Source organism: Mobula birostris, chromosome 8, assembly GCF_030028105.1.
Source record: "Mobula birostris isolate sMobBir1 chromosome 8, sMobBir1.hap1, whole genome shotgun sequence".
Taxonomy (NCBI): domain Eukaryota; kingdom Metazoa; phylum Chordata; class Chondrichthyes; order Myliobatiformes; family Myliobatidae; genus Mobula; species Mobula birostris.
In genome coordinates, this window is record NC_092377.1 from 95,820,390 (window position 1) to 95,835,274 (window position 14,885).

The window sequence follows — 14,885 nt, forward strand, 5'->3', positions numbered from 1 at the left end:
AAACATTTCACAAGATATGTTAGTGGTGATAATAAACCCGATTTGGATACTGCTGCTTTGAAAATGACAAGCAGGGCAAATCTGACCAATGTTAAACTTTTCAACGAATTTTGCAATTAATGCAAACTACTTATCGCATTGCCACTTCAAACAGCACTGCACTGGTTGTGGGATGTTCAAGTAGAGTCTGATAGTGTGCATTAATGCATACACTTCCATTTCTTTGCTCCTAGAGCCATGGTGATAGAGACCTACAGTGTAGAAATAGGCCCTTCAGCCCATCTCTGGTATGATAACCACGCCTGTTCATACCACTTGCCTCCATTAATTTCATATCCTTCTATGCCATGCTCAGTCAAGAGTATGCAGATGCTGAAACCTGGACCAGCTGGGGTAGGTCACTGCCAAAGTTTCAGGCCAAAATCCTGCCAAAGGCCACTACCCAGAATGTTCCCCCGCAGATGCTGCTCGACCCACTAGGTTTCCTCCAGCAGACTGTTAATTCCTCATTCAAGTACGTGAAAGGTGCCTCGTAACCGTGGTTACTGCCTCCTGCCTCCACTGACTTCCTTGGCAGCTTACCCCAGATACTAACCACTGTTGTATTGAGTAATATACCCCTTGACATTCATTCATTCTCTCCTTAAGCCCATGCCTTCTAGTTTTAGTCTTGGGAGACAGGCTCTGACTGTTCTACCTCGGCCGTTTGGAACTTTACATACCCTTTCTATTCTGTTTTATTTCGGGTTGCTTGGCTGAAGAGAGAAGTGGTGCTTCATGGGTTAAACGGCCTGCAATCTGCTGAGCAGCTGTTGCCAAACTCAAACAAAGTTAGCTTTCCCTCCAGAGTGACGGGACAACACACAGAGCCATGAGCAAACACAGAGGCAGGCCGAGAGAGAACTGACGTCAACCCAGTGAGTCTACACCCCATCCACTGCTCACTGCGAGAGGGAAAAGGTTCCTGCTGGGCACTGGGCCAAGGCAGCAAACAGACTTGGGGGAGGGCCCCCCTGAGGATCATGCCTTCTAGACTGCACGGGCCCATCGTCCCACAGCCACACCTAAACCACCACCCAGAGTGAGGAGGAACCTTCCCTGAAGAGTACATTTTCACCTTGTTCAAGCAGCCTCTGAGAGATTAGCAAAAGCAAGCAACTGAGAGTCTATCACGACCTTTGCAACTCTACAAACATGGGAGGGTAAAGATCAAGCAACAGACCTTCTACACACTGCTTTCTTTCGATAATCGCCTTGTTTCAAAGGCAAACAAATCCAACACAATGCAGGCTACTCCCACTGCACTCGGTGTATTGTGAGCAATTTTGGGCCCCTTATCTAAGAAAGAGTGTGCTGGCAATGAAGAGGTTCATGAGAATGATCCTGGGAATGAAATGGTTAACGTATGAGGAGTATTTAATGGTTCTGGGCCAGAGTTTAGAAGAATGAGGGGGAATCTCACATTGAAATGCATCCAATATTGAAAGGCCTTGATAGGGGATGTTTCCTGCAGTAGGGGTGTCTAGGACCAGATGGCACAGCCTCAGAATAGAAAACTATCCCTTTACAGCAGAGATTAGGATGAATTTTTTTTAGCCAGAGGGTGGTGAATCTGTGGAATCCATTGTCACAGATGGCTGTGGAGGCCAAGTTATTGGGTACATTTAAAGTAGAGGTTGATGGGTTCCCGATTAGTAAGGGCCTCAAAGGTTATAAGGAGAAGGCAGGAAAATGGGGTGGGGGAGATAATAAATCAGCCATGATAGAATAGAATAGCAGACTTGATGGACTGAACGGCCTAATTCTGCTTCTATGTCTTATGGTCTAATGTAGACAACAATTCTGATTTCATCAGGACCTAACCTTGCAGCCCATGCACCAAAACTCTCAAGAGTCATTCAGTGTTGAGCCTCGAGATTTACTGGGCTACTTCTGGAACACGAGAGCTGTCCTAACAAATGACTGGGGGAGGGGGGGAAAGAGGCTCTCGATTATGACAGCTGGCTTCTCTGCAGAGGGAATTAGGATCGAGGGGAGGCTGGTTTACCACATGGACTGAGCTGCCGTTTCTTTGCTTTTGGGCAGAGCAGTTGTCACACCAAGCTGGGATGCATCTGGATAGGATGCTTCCAATGATGCATCTATAACATTTGGGGGAGCTGGGGGAGCGGGGTGGTGTCATTGGGAACTTGCAGAATCTCTTTAGCCCTCTGAGCGAGCAGAAGAAATGGTGCACTTCCTTGGCCATGGTCATCGATGTAGCTGGACTCGAACTGATTGTTAGTAATATTCACAGTTCAGAACTTCAAGCTGTCAACCACCTCCAACTCAGCACCATGGATACAGACAGGGATGTGTACACCTTGCTGCCTTCTGGTAGATCAGCTGTGAACACACTGAATGGCAAAATAGGTATGACAGGCCAAGTGGCACACTTCTGCTCTCATTTTCCTGTATCTTTGGGAGTGGCCTCTTTCTCCTGAGTTTTACTAATACCCTTTTGTCTATAAAAATAACAGAGTGGCAGTAAATCTCTCTCAAAGAGAGAACTGTAAAGGTGGAACTGCCGATTTTCACCCGCTGTTTGCAATGGCCCATCTCCATTAATCTTGCAGTACCTGAGCAAGCAAGGTCAAGTGAACAGCCAGAGAGAGCAACTTTGCCTCAAGCTCCCCTCAAAAAAAAAATGCTTCTGGCAAGGAGTTTGGAAACTTAATTATTGGCAACATGAGACCAGTGATAGTTAATCATCTACCTCAGCTTCCCACTGGGGAAAATCAACGTCAAAAGAACTGACGGGCTGGTATCAAACAAGCTCTGCCTGGGCTCCCCACACATCTCTACGTCCACGGGCCTGGTGAGAGGGTGAGAGGATAGCAGCTTACATTTCTACAGCACCTTCGTCAAGGCCATCCAAAAAGAAGTGCCCCAGAGATAAACCAAAGACAACGTGATGTCATACCAGAACAAGAGATTTTTATGTTGATTTTCTGTAACAATGGAGAGTTGAGGAGCCTGGACTTACCAGTTTGGCACCAGGCCACTAAACCCAGTTATGACTGTAAACAAGCAACACACACACACACACACACAGCTTCTCACAGGGCACAATGCAATTGAAAAAAAGACTTGCATTTTTATTGCACTAAGCAGCATCAATTATGCTCTAAATCAGATTACAACCAATTAAGTATTTCCCTGCAAGTCTGAACGCTTTGTATACAGGAAGAAACCACAAACAGAATCTTTAATCCAATTTTGCTGAGAGAAACTGTGCAGTGTTGGTGGTGAGGTGAAAAATATTAGAAACTGTCCAACATATTCTTATGCCTTGGAAGGCTGAAGATCTATACAAAACAAAGCCCGAGTATGTACACAGGAGCTACGGCAGTGACACAGGATATTTTGGTCACCTGGCCCATGCTAGCCTTGTCCTCACTATGCTCACCACTCATACAGTCTTCATATCTGCATTCAATGTCCCCTTTATTATGTACACCAGTACACCTGCTCATTTTATGCAAATATCTAATTAGCCAATCCTGTGGTAGGAACTCAATGCACAAAAGCATGCAGGCATGGTCAAGAGGCTCAGTTGTTCAGACCAAACATCGCAATGCAGAAATGTGACTTAACTAACTTTGACTGTAGAATGACCGCTGCTGCCAGATGGGGTGGATTGAGCATCTCAGAAACTGATCTGGGATTTTCATGCACAGCACTGAGTTTAGAGAGAATGGTGCAAAAAAAAAAAAAAGATCATCCAGTGAGCAGTAGTTCTGTGGGTGAAAATACCTTGTTATGAGAGAGGCCAGAGGAGAATGGCCAGACTGGCTCAAGCTGACAGGAAGGCGACAGTAACTCAAATAACCACACGTTACAACAGTGACGTGCAGAAGAACATCTCTGAACACACAACACATCGAACCTTGGGCTACAGCAGCAGAAGACCACATACATACACTCAGTGGCCACTTAATTAGAGACAGGAAATATCTAATAAAGTGGCCACAGAGCCTACGGTATGCTTGGTTGTCTTTGTGCAACAGCATGGTTGGGAATGGTAATGAGAAGGGAAATCAAAAACCTCAGAATTGGGGAAATATGATTCTTCCATTTCCTCACATTCTTGATGTTTCGTTTTTGTACACTGGTCTTCCATTAAAAACATATCCCTGTAACGCAAGTCTCGTGCGGTTTCTCTCCTAAACATTACTTATCACTTCATTCCTTCAATCAGTCCCTCGCCCCTGCCCACCCTCAATAATATCAAGATCTCAACAAGATGGTCCGATGTATCCTTAGGGTGTCTGCCTAACTGCCAGGCCACTGTAAAGACAGTGCTTTTAATTTACAAACTAATCTTGAAAGGTCAAAGTCCACGAGGTGCCAGCTGAATTAAATGCAAGTGTGACATTGTGGGCTTTAAAGAGGCTTTACCGTTCAGCTGTTACTATAATGGGGCACCTGCTCAAGTGAATGTACTCAAACAACACAGAGTTGTGTCCCAGGAGACCAGACCAGCAATCACGCCTACATGGAACAGTATAATCCAACAGTCAGTGGAGTTAACATCAGCTGTGTATTCAGCTCTGGCAGAAAGTTCCCCCAACATTAAAACATTCAGTCCTTTGAAGATGACATTCACCATCTTTTCAATGTAGAAAACACCCAAATTCAACACAACTTGATTTCAGGAACCCAGTCATGTGGGCAGTGCAGTGGCATGGCGAGTAGAACCACTGACACACTGCGTCGGAGACCCTAAGTCACGGTTGAAGCTAGGAGCTGCCTGCGTGGAGTTTGCACGTTCCCACCCTGTGACTCAGTGGGTTTCCTCCAGGATCCCCAGTTCCAAACCACACCCTGAAGACGTGAGGGTTCATAGGCTAAACAGTCACGCCAAGTTGCCAGCAGTGTGCGGGTGAGGGATGGAAGCTTGGCAGGGCGAGGTGGTTTGCTTTTGGAAATGTAGGGAGAATAGGTTACAGGGAGAGTTAGTGGGGCAAGTGGATGTCCTGTGAACTGGCATAAACCAAATGGGCCAAAGTAGCTTCTAAATGGAAAGGAAATGCAGCAGTAGGTATAACCCAGGTAGAGGGCATTTGCTGCAGGATGCATTGAAAGTGAAGAAATGAGACAGAAAACTGGTGACCAAGTTCACCTTTTCTGACTGTTGTCCAAGAATCTGCATTTAACAAGAGTCTTCATCAATTCAAGGCTCAAAAATGTGCTTTACCAGCAACTGAGGAACTTTCCAAAGCAGTCAGAGCACTGCAGTCAGCAATGTGCTGGGGGCCTGTTTGACATCGGTACCACAATGCTCACTGATGCTGGCCAGTGCCACCGCTACCCAATTCAGATCTTCCTTTGTCCATGCAGACTCCGCCAGTCTCTCAGTCACTACTTCCTCCACTTCCCAACCGCACCCGAAGATGCACAACGTTGTGGGCCGAAGGGCCTGTAATGTGCCGTACTCTTCTATGTGCAGGTTCACAGGCTGAGCAGCCACTCCAAGTTGCCACTAGCATCCAGCTCAGTCTGCCATGGTCTTCAGTGACAGCGACTCCTCAACCAGAGCCAGTGGAAGTAACGGGTTACGCAGCCACTCCACGGTCGGTCCGCCTTATAACGCTAACAAACCTCAGACAGCGGCTCATCGGCACAGTGGGTTAAAGGCAAAATTCACAAAATCCACCCTTGCTATGCTTTTGCATAGCGGTAGAATTATGGTGTATGGGGGAAAAAGGCAGGTAGGTAGAGATGAGTCCGTGACCAGATCAGCCATGATCTTATTGAATGGCGGAACAGGCTCAACGGGCCAGATAGCCTACTCCTGCTCCTGTTCCTTATGTTCATGTGAAGCAACCGCAGGGTTAACTGACCACAGGAAGTGCAGCCCAACGCGATACAGTCAGCCACCGGGACTGGGCAGTCTGATGCACAGAAGGCTGGAGAATAAGGAGCAACATTTCAATCATTTAAACAGGAAAGGGGCACAAATCAGGGAATTAGTCTAACATAGAGGCCATTTCCTGCAGAATTATTAATACGCAGCCAAAGATACAAAGGTAGAATATTACATCAGCCTCTGGCCTTATGTGCCTGCGCTGTTTCTTTGACACGATCTTATTCCTCCTGCCTCCAACTATGACAAGATTTCTACAACTAAACTGTGACAGGATTGAAGCATAAAAACCACAAGACATCAGAGCAGAATTAGGCTATTTGGACCATCACATCCACTCTGCCATTCCAACAGGGCTGATTTATTATACTTCTCAACCCCATTGATGGCTTTGTGGCCAGGTTTGCGGACAATAAGGAGACAGGTGGAGGGGCAGGTAGTGTTGAGGAAGCAGGGAGATGCAGAAGGACTGAGACAGATTGGGAGAATGGGCAAAGAGGTGGTAGATGGAATACAGTGTCGGGAAGTGTGTGGTCATGCACTTTGGCAGAATGAATAGCGGTGTAGATTATTTTCTAAACTGGGAGGAAATTTAGAACTCAGAGCAGCAAAGGGATTTGGGAGTCTTGTGCAGGATTCCCCAAAGGTTAGCTTGCAGGTCCAGTCAGTGGCGAAGAAGGCAAATGCAATGTTAGCATTAATCTCGAGAGGACTAGAACATAAAAGCAAGGATGTAATGCTGAGGCTTTATAAGGCACTGGTGAGCCCTCACTTAGGAGTATTGTGAGCAGTTGTGGGTTCCCTTATCTAAGAAAGGGTGTGCTGACATTGGGGGGGGTGGTCAAAGGAGGTTCACAAAAATGATTCCAGGAATGAAAGGCATCACATGAGGAGCGTTTGATGGCTCTGGGCCTGTACTTGCTGAAGCTTAGAACAATGTTTAAAGGACTAGATAGAATTGATGTGGAGAGGTTGTTCCCTATAGTTGGTGAATCTAGGACCAGAAGGGATAACCTCAGAATAAACAGATGTCCATTTAGAATGGAGATCAGGAGGAATTTCTTTAGCCAGAGGGTGGTGAATCTGTGGAATTAGTTGCCAGAGGCAGCTGTGGGGGCTGAGTCATGGGGTAATTTTAAGGCAGAAGTTGACTGATTGTTGATAAGTCAGGGAGTGAAGAGTTACAGGGAGAAGGCAGGAGACTGGCTTTGAGACAGAAATGGATCAGCCACGATCGATTGCAGAGACTAGCTGCTTTTCAAAGTAGGGACACACCCAAAGAGGAAAGTAGCCCTTTGTTTAATGGCAAATCCACAATATGGCACCTCTAATACTCTAGCGCTTTCGTAGTGTATCACTGGCACATCAGTCTAGATTGTGTACTTGAGTTGGATTACAACCCATGACCAGCTCAGCTGAGAATGCACCCAGTGAACCACAGCTAAGAAACCTCAGCTGTCAGATGATCAACTCCTTCATGGTGGCTTGGTCAAATATACAAATGGGGGGAGGCCCCGCTCAACACCAGCACTAGCGTGAAGAACTAAACAACACTGAATAGCTTATTCAGTTCTTGCAGTGGGTTCATGATACAGTGGGGGGGGGGGGGGGGGGGGGAGGGGAAAGAGGAGAAATGATCATGGACAAATACTGGGATTGCTCTTGTACAATTGCTTCCAGGTTAGAATTATCAGTTGAAATAAATTGGACTTCTTGCAGGCTTTCTTCATTGTTTTTCTATATGTTGTGAGAATTATCAATACAACCTGTGCAAATTTTAATTCTGAAGGAGGAAATTCATCTGAAGTAGGCCTGACATATACTCAGTGGCCACGTCATTAGATACACTCAGTGGCCATTAGGTACAGAAGGTACGTTCATGGTCATGTGCTGCTGTAGCCCGTCCACTTCGAGGTTCAACGTGCTGTGCCTTCAGAGATGTTCTTCTGCACACCACTGTTGTAGCGCATGGTTATTTAAGTTACCGTTGCCTTCCTGTCAGCTTAAACCAGCCTGGCCATTCTCCTCTGACCTCTCATTAACAAGGCATTTTCACCCACAGAGCTGCCACTCACTGGATTTTTTGTTTGCTTTTTGCACCATTCACTGTAAATTCTAGAGATTGTTATGTGTGAAAATCCCTGGTGATCAGCAGTTTCTGAGATACTCAAACCACCCCGTGTGGCACCAACAATCATTCCACAGTCGAAGTCACTTGGATCACATTTCTTCCACATTCTGATGTTTGGTCTGAAGAACAACTGAATCTCTTGACCATGTCTGCATGCTTTTATGCATCAAGTGGCAGCCACATGATTAGCTGATTAGATATCTGCATTAATGAGGTGTACAGGTGTACCTAACAAAGTGGCCACTGAGTGTATTGTGTTCTTGTTGGGCAAGTTTTGACCTCTCCACCCCAACACATCCCTCCATAGCCAGGAGCTGAGCCTTACCTCATTAGCCTCCACACTCTGGAGTCTAGAGCCATGATTAAAGCGATGGCAGGAATTCCAGTGGCGTGCCGGAAGCAGGCTCCTGCCCCGACAGCAGGCAAAAATGAGGGATGTGAGATTTCCCAGCTACAAGTGATCTTTAATAATTTCTGACTGTCTCAGAAACTATTAGGATTTAACTAAATCAGAGTCAAATAACACAAAACAGATTCTTTAGGCCAACAACTTTATGCCGACTATCGAACTCCCATTTACTGCAAACATTTTTTTTTCCCCCACACACAAAAAGTTGGAAGAACACAGGTCAGGCAGCATCTATGGAAAGGAATAAACTGGTGATGTTTCGAGCAGAGACCTATCAAGGTCCTGATCTCATTGAAGAAGGCTGTTGTCCCAAAATATCAACAGGTTATTCCAGTCCAGCTTTACCTGCTGAGTTCCTCCAGCACTCTGTGTGTGTTAACTCTGGATTTCCAGCATCTGCAGAACCTTGCGTCTACACTTTCCCTCTCATCACATTCTCAACAGATATGCTTTGTAAAAATTTTAATGTAAATCAAGTACAAAATTAAAACACAAAATTAAAAATATTAAAGCAAAATAGTTAAAATTTATTTACTGCTTCCTAATCCAATTTCCATCTTCCCCATTGAAATCAATGAGGTGTCAGGTCCTGATTTGACATGGGATCCAAAAGGTGATTCCCTGGAATAGTGCTGGGAATCACAATGAGAATGAACTCCAGCGATTTTCCAGCAATCATCTGCTCCTGAATTGGTCAGGGGGTCCACAACTTCTCTATCTGACAGTGCGTGCACCCACGACTTTAACATGAAAATCAGCAGTGGGATTTGGGCTCTCAAACCTATTCACCGGCGGCAAATCAGGACAGTGATGGAATACTCCCCAGACACTTCAGCAGCACTCCGAGAGCTCAACACCATACAAGACAGGAAGAAACACAAAATGCTGGAGGAACTCAGCAGGTCAGGCAGCATCGATGGAAATGAATAAGCAGTTGAGACCCTTCTTCAGGCCTGGAAATGAAGGGGGTTAGTTGACAGAATAAAAAGTGGGGGGAGGGGAAGGAGGCTCGTTGGAAGGTGATAGGTGAAGCCAGGTGGGTAGGAAAGGTAAAGGACTGGAGATGAAGGAGTCTGATAGGAGAGGTGAGCGCACTACAGGAGAATGGGACCAAGGGGAGGTGACTGGCCTCTTACCTCTTCTCACCCACCTGAGTGTGGAAACAGAAGAGGGGAGGGTGTGGGTGGGGGGAGGGGGGGGGAAACTTGTTTACCATAGGAGAAATCAAGATTCAATCCATCAGGTTGGAGGCTACCCAGACGGAATACAAGGTGCTGCTCCTCACCCCAAGGGTGACCTCATCGTGGCACAAGAGGTGGCCGTGGACCGACATGACGAAACGGGAATGGGAATTAAAATGCTTGGCCGCCAGGAAGTTCTACTTTCGGCAGATGGAGCGGAGGTGCTCGACAAAGCCATTCCACAATTTATGATGGGTTTCACCAATGTAGGGGAGGCAACATCGGGAACACTGAACACAAGAGCCAGTCCCAGCAGTTTCGCAGGGGAAGCGTTGCCTCGCCAGGAAGGACTGTTTGGGGATGGCAGCCCATTTGATGGTTACCCCATCGACAACCATTCACTCACTCCACCACCGACACATAGCAGTTGCTTACACAACCTGCACACCGCAGCAACTCACCAAGACTCATTAGACAGGACCTTACAAATCCATAACTTCCGTAAGCAAAGGAGCACCATCACCTGGGAATTGCCCTCCAAGCCAGATTTCAGAGAGTCAGTCCTGGGACCAGCACGTAAGAGCCATCACAAAGACTCGGCTGTGCCTCTACTTTCTAAGAAGTTTGCACAGATTTGGCATGTCATCTAAAACTTTGACAAACTTTCATAGATGCACTGTGGAAAGCATCCTGACTGATTGCATCACAACCTGCTATGGAACAGCAATGCCCAGGGATGGAAAAGCCTACAAAAAAAAAACAAAGTGGATACAGCCCAGTCTCCCACCACTGAGCACACCTGCAAGGAACGCTGCCACGAAAGAGTAGCATTCATCATCAAGAACCCTGACCGTCCAGACCACGCTCTCTTCTCGCTGCTGCCATTGGGGAGGAGGTACAGAAGCCTCAGGACTCACATCACCAGGTTCAGGAACAGTCAGAACCCTTCAACTATAACTTATGTTCTAAAGATTATATTTTACTACTTATTTTTTATTATTATTATTATTAGGGTTTCTTCCTACTTGCAGTTTGTCTTCTTTTGCACTTTGGTTGATTGTCAATTGTTATATCTGGTTTTTCATTGATTGTATTGTATTTATTTGTTCTGCTGTAAATGCCTATAAGACATATGTAATATGATAATGAATTTACTTTGAACGCACCATCTTGACTCAGGAATATACTGCCATTCCTTCACCCTCACTGGCTCAGAATCCCACCAGCACTAGGCATAAACTGTGCCCACTCCTCAAGGTCTGGCTGCATAACGGGAAATGTTTAAGGGGAACACGAGGGGGATCTTCTTCTCTCAGAGTGTGGAACAAGCTGCCAGTGGAAGTGGTGGATGCAGGTTCAATTTCAACATTTGAGAGAAGATTGGATAAGTACCTGGATGAGGGGGCTATGCAGGGCTTTGGGCCAGGTGCAGGTTGATGGGACTAGGTAGAATAATGATTGGGCAAGAATTAGATGGGCCAAAAGGTCTGTTTCAGCACTGTACACTGTAATGCTCCAGAATTCCATCTACCCACTCCTCAAAGACTGGTATTTATTTTTGTTGATTTATAGATTTTTGTCTTTGCATTGGACTGCTTTTGCAAAACAGCAAATTTTTCTTTGTGTGTTACTGTTAACAAATCTCATGCTGCAGTGTTTCAGGGCAGCCTACCACCACTTTCTTCAAAAGACAACTAGGAATGGGCAAATAAATTCTGGTTCAGCCTGCAAAGCCCACGTCTCTTGAATGAATTAAAAAAAAGACTGACAAGATCACATATAATAAGATCTGAATCACCAACAGCCAATAAAATCTGTCCACTATTTTTCTTGATTTAAAAGGTGTCAAGGTCACCATGATTACTCAAAAGACATCCAAAGAACTTCAAGATGATGTGTGAAGGGCAAAAACTTGCAGATACTGGAAACCTGAAAAATAAGTCAAAATGCTGAAAATGCCTTCGCCGAGAAAGTCAGACAACCTTTATGTAGAGAAATGAACTTGGACAAGTTTTGAAAGTCATCAACTTCAAACGTTTGCTCCCCATCTCTTTCCACAGATGCTGCCAGCCCTGCTGAATATCGTACAGCATTTTCCACTCAAAGGACATAAGCTTCCACAGGAAGCTCTTTTCCCTGTTTGGTGGTAATGGTCAAAAGCAGTCCTGAAACTTAAATCAGCATAGATAGTTTGGAAAGTATGTTGAGGTTAATTAAGTTCTAAGTCAATGCAATTAAACTTAAGAGATGAAGAACAGAGCAGAACAACACTCCATGAATAATGATGTTAATACCGTGGGATGAGTGTGCTCCTAATGGCATGTTTCACGTACTGTGTATTTATTAACTTTCTACTGCAAAAGTAAATGTTGTGTCAATCACAACTTGGTGCAAGGCTGCCAAGTCTCACTTCAGGTAGAGCGTGAAATTTCCAGCTCCACACTGACAGAGAGCCACAGTGTCTAAAATGCTACTGTCTGACGCAATTTTAAACCAAGGTCTGACTGGCTCTCTCCTGCTGTTGAGAATTCTGGTTGTTGCACCTCCAAAGCAAGAAACAGACAGTTGTTCCCCATTGCTCTGACTAATACCAATCCCTCCACTAATGTCACACTAGTGTTGATGGGAGGACACTTGGCTACCTTGATTTCCTGCTTTGCCACCATGCCTAGTCTAGACAAGGACTGCACAGGGCAAGGTGCTTTGGGGTATTTGTAGGTTGTGGAAGGTGCAACACAGACACATGCTTTCACCTTTTCTGAAAAGAGCTACAGAGATGGGCAGGCAGGGCTGATACCTCACGGCTCCAGTGAACCAGATCCAAGCCACACCTCAGAGATTCTCATGGGTTTTCCCTCTGGGTACTGCAGTGCCTTCCTCTCACATGCAGATTGAGTTAATTGGCCACTGATTATTAGGTATAGGTGGAGGATAGAATCTCGGTGGGATGGTGAGGGGGTGTGGGCAGAGAAAGAACGAAGGGTATACGGAGGGAAGAAATGGTGTAAATGGGCACTCAAAAGCTAGCATAGTCTTTGTCAGCTGAAGGACCTGTTACCATGGTGTACAACTTTATGGGGATGCTGATCAAGTTGGGAAGGGAGGGAAAGTGGGAGTTAAAACCATTTCAACCATACTTCAGAGAAATAAACAGCACTATGACCCTCTTAACAACAGAAATAGGATTAGACGCACAAAGGAGGCGAAGATACTTACTAGGTTCAGACTTTTTCTTAGGCGCCACCTTCTTCTTTGCTGGGGCTTCTTGCTTTGGTTCATCTTGGCTGGCAGCTGTATCTGCCTTTTTGGCACCTGTGGTGGGAGGTGAGGCAGCGAGGGGGGTGCCCTGCTGGGCACCAACCGGGGGGACAGCCATCACGGGCACCTCCCTGGCAACTGCCTCCAGCAGGGGAGTAGCTGTTGGGGCAGGAGCTTGCCTGGAGGAGCCCCCGACCGGGGCAGGCGCTGAAAGGGGGCTGGGTGCAGGTTCAACTTTGGCAACCTTTTTCTCCTTCCTCCTCTTTTCTTTGGATGCTGGGGGAGAAGACTCTGGGGCAGATGGAGGAGAGGGGGGAGGAGCAGAAGCTGCCACGATGGGAGCCTCGACACTTGGCACGATGAGGGGCTCCATCTCGACCTCTGCCTCAGAGGCATCGGGCACAGGTTCGGACTCCGGGATTCTCCCGTTAGGCTTTTCCTCGCGTTTCTTTGGCTTTCCTTTCTTCTCCACGGACCTCTCTTTCTTCTTCTTCTCCGACTTGGCCTGTTGGGCTTTCTCCTGTTCCCTCTTCTGTTTCGCTAAGGCTTCTTCGTAAGAGGTTTCCTTCATGGAGAAGGTGGAGACCAGGAAGATTCCAATGGCAGAGACAACCATGAAACCTCCAAACACCATGAAGCCCAAGGTCTGAGGGTCATAGATATCCATATTCGACAATCTTTCGTTTCCTTATTGAACCTGCAAGACAAAGCACGACGAACATGGATTTAGATACAGCCCAGAGACACAAGAAAACTGAAGACTCAGTGCTTTTCTGCATTCCGACCTGTCCTTGGCCTCCTCCACTGCAATGGTGCACCCAAAAGCAAGACAGGAGGATCAGAACCACATTCTACAACCAGATGGCATGAACAGTGATTTCTCTCACTCCAGGAAATATGATCCCCTTTTGCCCCTTTTCTCTGACCTCTCTCACCACCCTTTCTCTTCTCCCTCCTCCACGTACCCACACTCCTTCCCCCACTGTTCCTGCTTGCTCTGCCCAACACCTCATTTTGATTCATGCTCTACTCTCCTTTCCTATCAGATTCCATCAACTGTACCCAATTGTCATCTCCACCCATCACCTCCCAGCCTGTTACCATCTCTCCCCCCTCCATCTACCCATCACCACTCCTCTTGGATCCACCCAACACCTCCCAGCCTGTTACCGTGTCTCCCCCCTCCATCTGCCCATCACCACTCCCCACCTGGATCCACCCATCACCTTCCAGCCAGTTAGTATTCCACTCCCCTCTCCTCCGTCTGCCCATCACCACTCCCCACCTGGATCCACCCATCACCTCCCAGCCGGTTAGTATTCCACTCCCCTCTCCTCTGTCTGCCCATCACCACTCCTCTCTTGGATCCACCCATCACCTCCCAGCCTGTTACCATCTCTCCCCCCTCCATCTGCCCATCACCACTCCCCACCTGGATCCACCCATCACCTCCCAGCCTGTTACTGTGTCTCCCCCCTCCGTCTGCCCATCACCACTCCCCACCTGGATCCACCCATCACTTCCCAGCCTGTTACCGTGTCTCCCCCCTCCGTCTGCCCATCACCACTCCCCACTTGGATCCACCCATCACCTCCCAGCCTGTTACTGTGTCTCCCCCCTCCGTCTGCCCATCACCACTCCCCACCTGGATCCACCCATCACCTCCCAGCCTGTTACTGTGTCTCCCCCCTCCGTCTGCCCATCACCACTCCCCACCTGGATCCACCCATCACCTCCCAGCCTGTTACTGTGTCTCCCCCCTCCGTCTGCCCATCACCACTCCCCATCTGGATCCACCCATCACCCGGCAGCTTTTGCTCCACCTCTTTTCATTTCTCTATACTGGCTCCTCCCCTCTGTTCTTCCAGTGCAGATGAAGGGTCTTGCCCCAAGATATCAACCGTCCATTTCCCTTCACAGATGCTGCCTAACCTGCCGAGCTCCCTCAACAGCTAGGATATGGTTTTAGACAAAACCTCTGTTTCAGCAAGGCAAAGT

The 14,885-nt window shown here is 47.1% G+C and overlaps 1 protein-coding gene across 7 annotated transcripts in view; it reads right to left on the reverse strand.

Moving 5' to 3' along the window:
- LOC140201504 (ribosome-binding protein 1-like) overlaps positions 1 to 14,885 on the reverse strand; it is a 151,875-nt gene that overhangs the window by 98,153 nt on the left and 38,837 nt on the right. For all 7 annotated transcript variants that reach the window (XM_072265719.1, XM_072265717.1, XM_072265715.1 and 4 more), the window contains exon 2: positions 12,846 to 13,584. In XM_072265719.1, coding sequence (XP_072121820.1) covers positions 12,846 to 13,554 — 709 coding nt within the window. In that variant the 5' untranslated portion in view covers positions 13,555 to 13,584. The remainder of the gene's footprint in view (positions 1 to 12,845; positions 13,585 to 14,885) is intronic.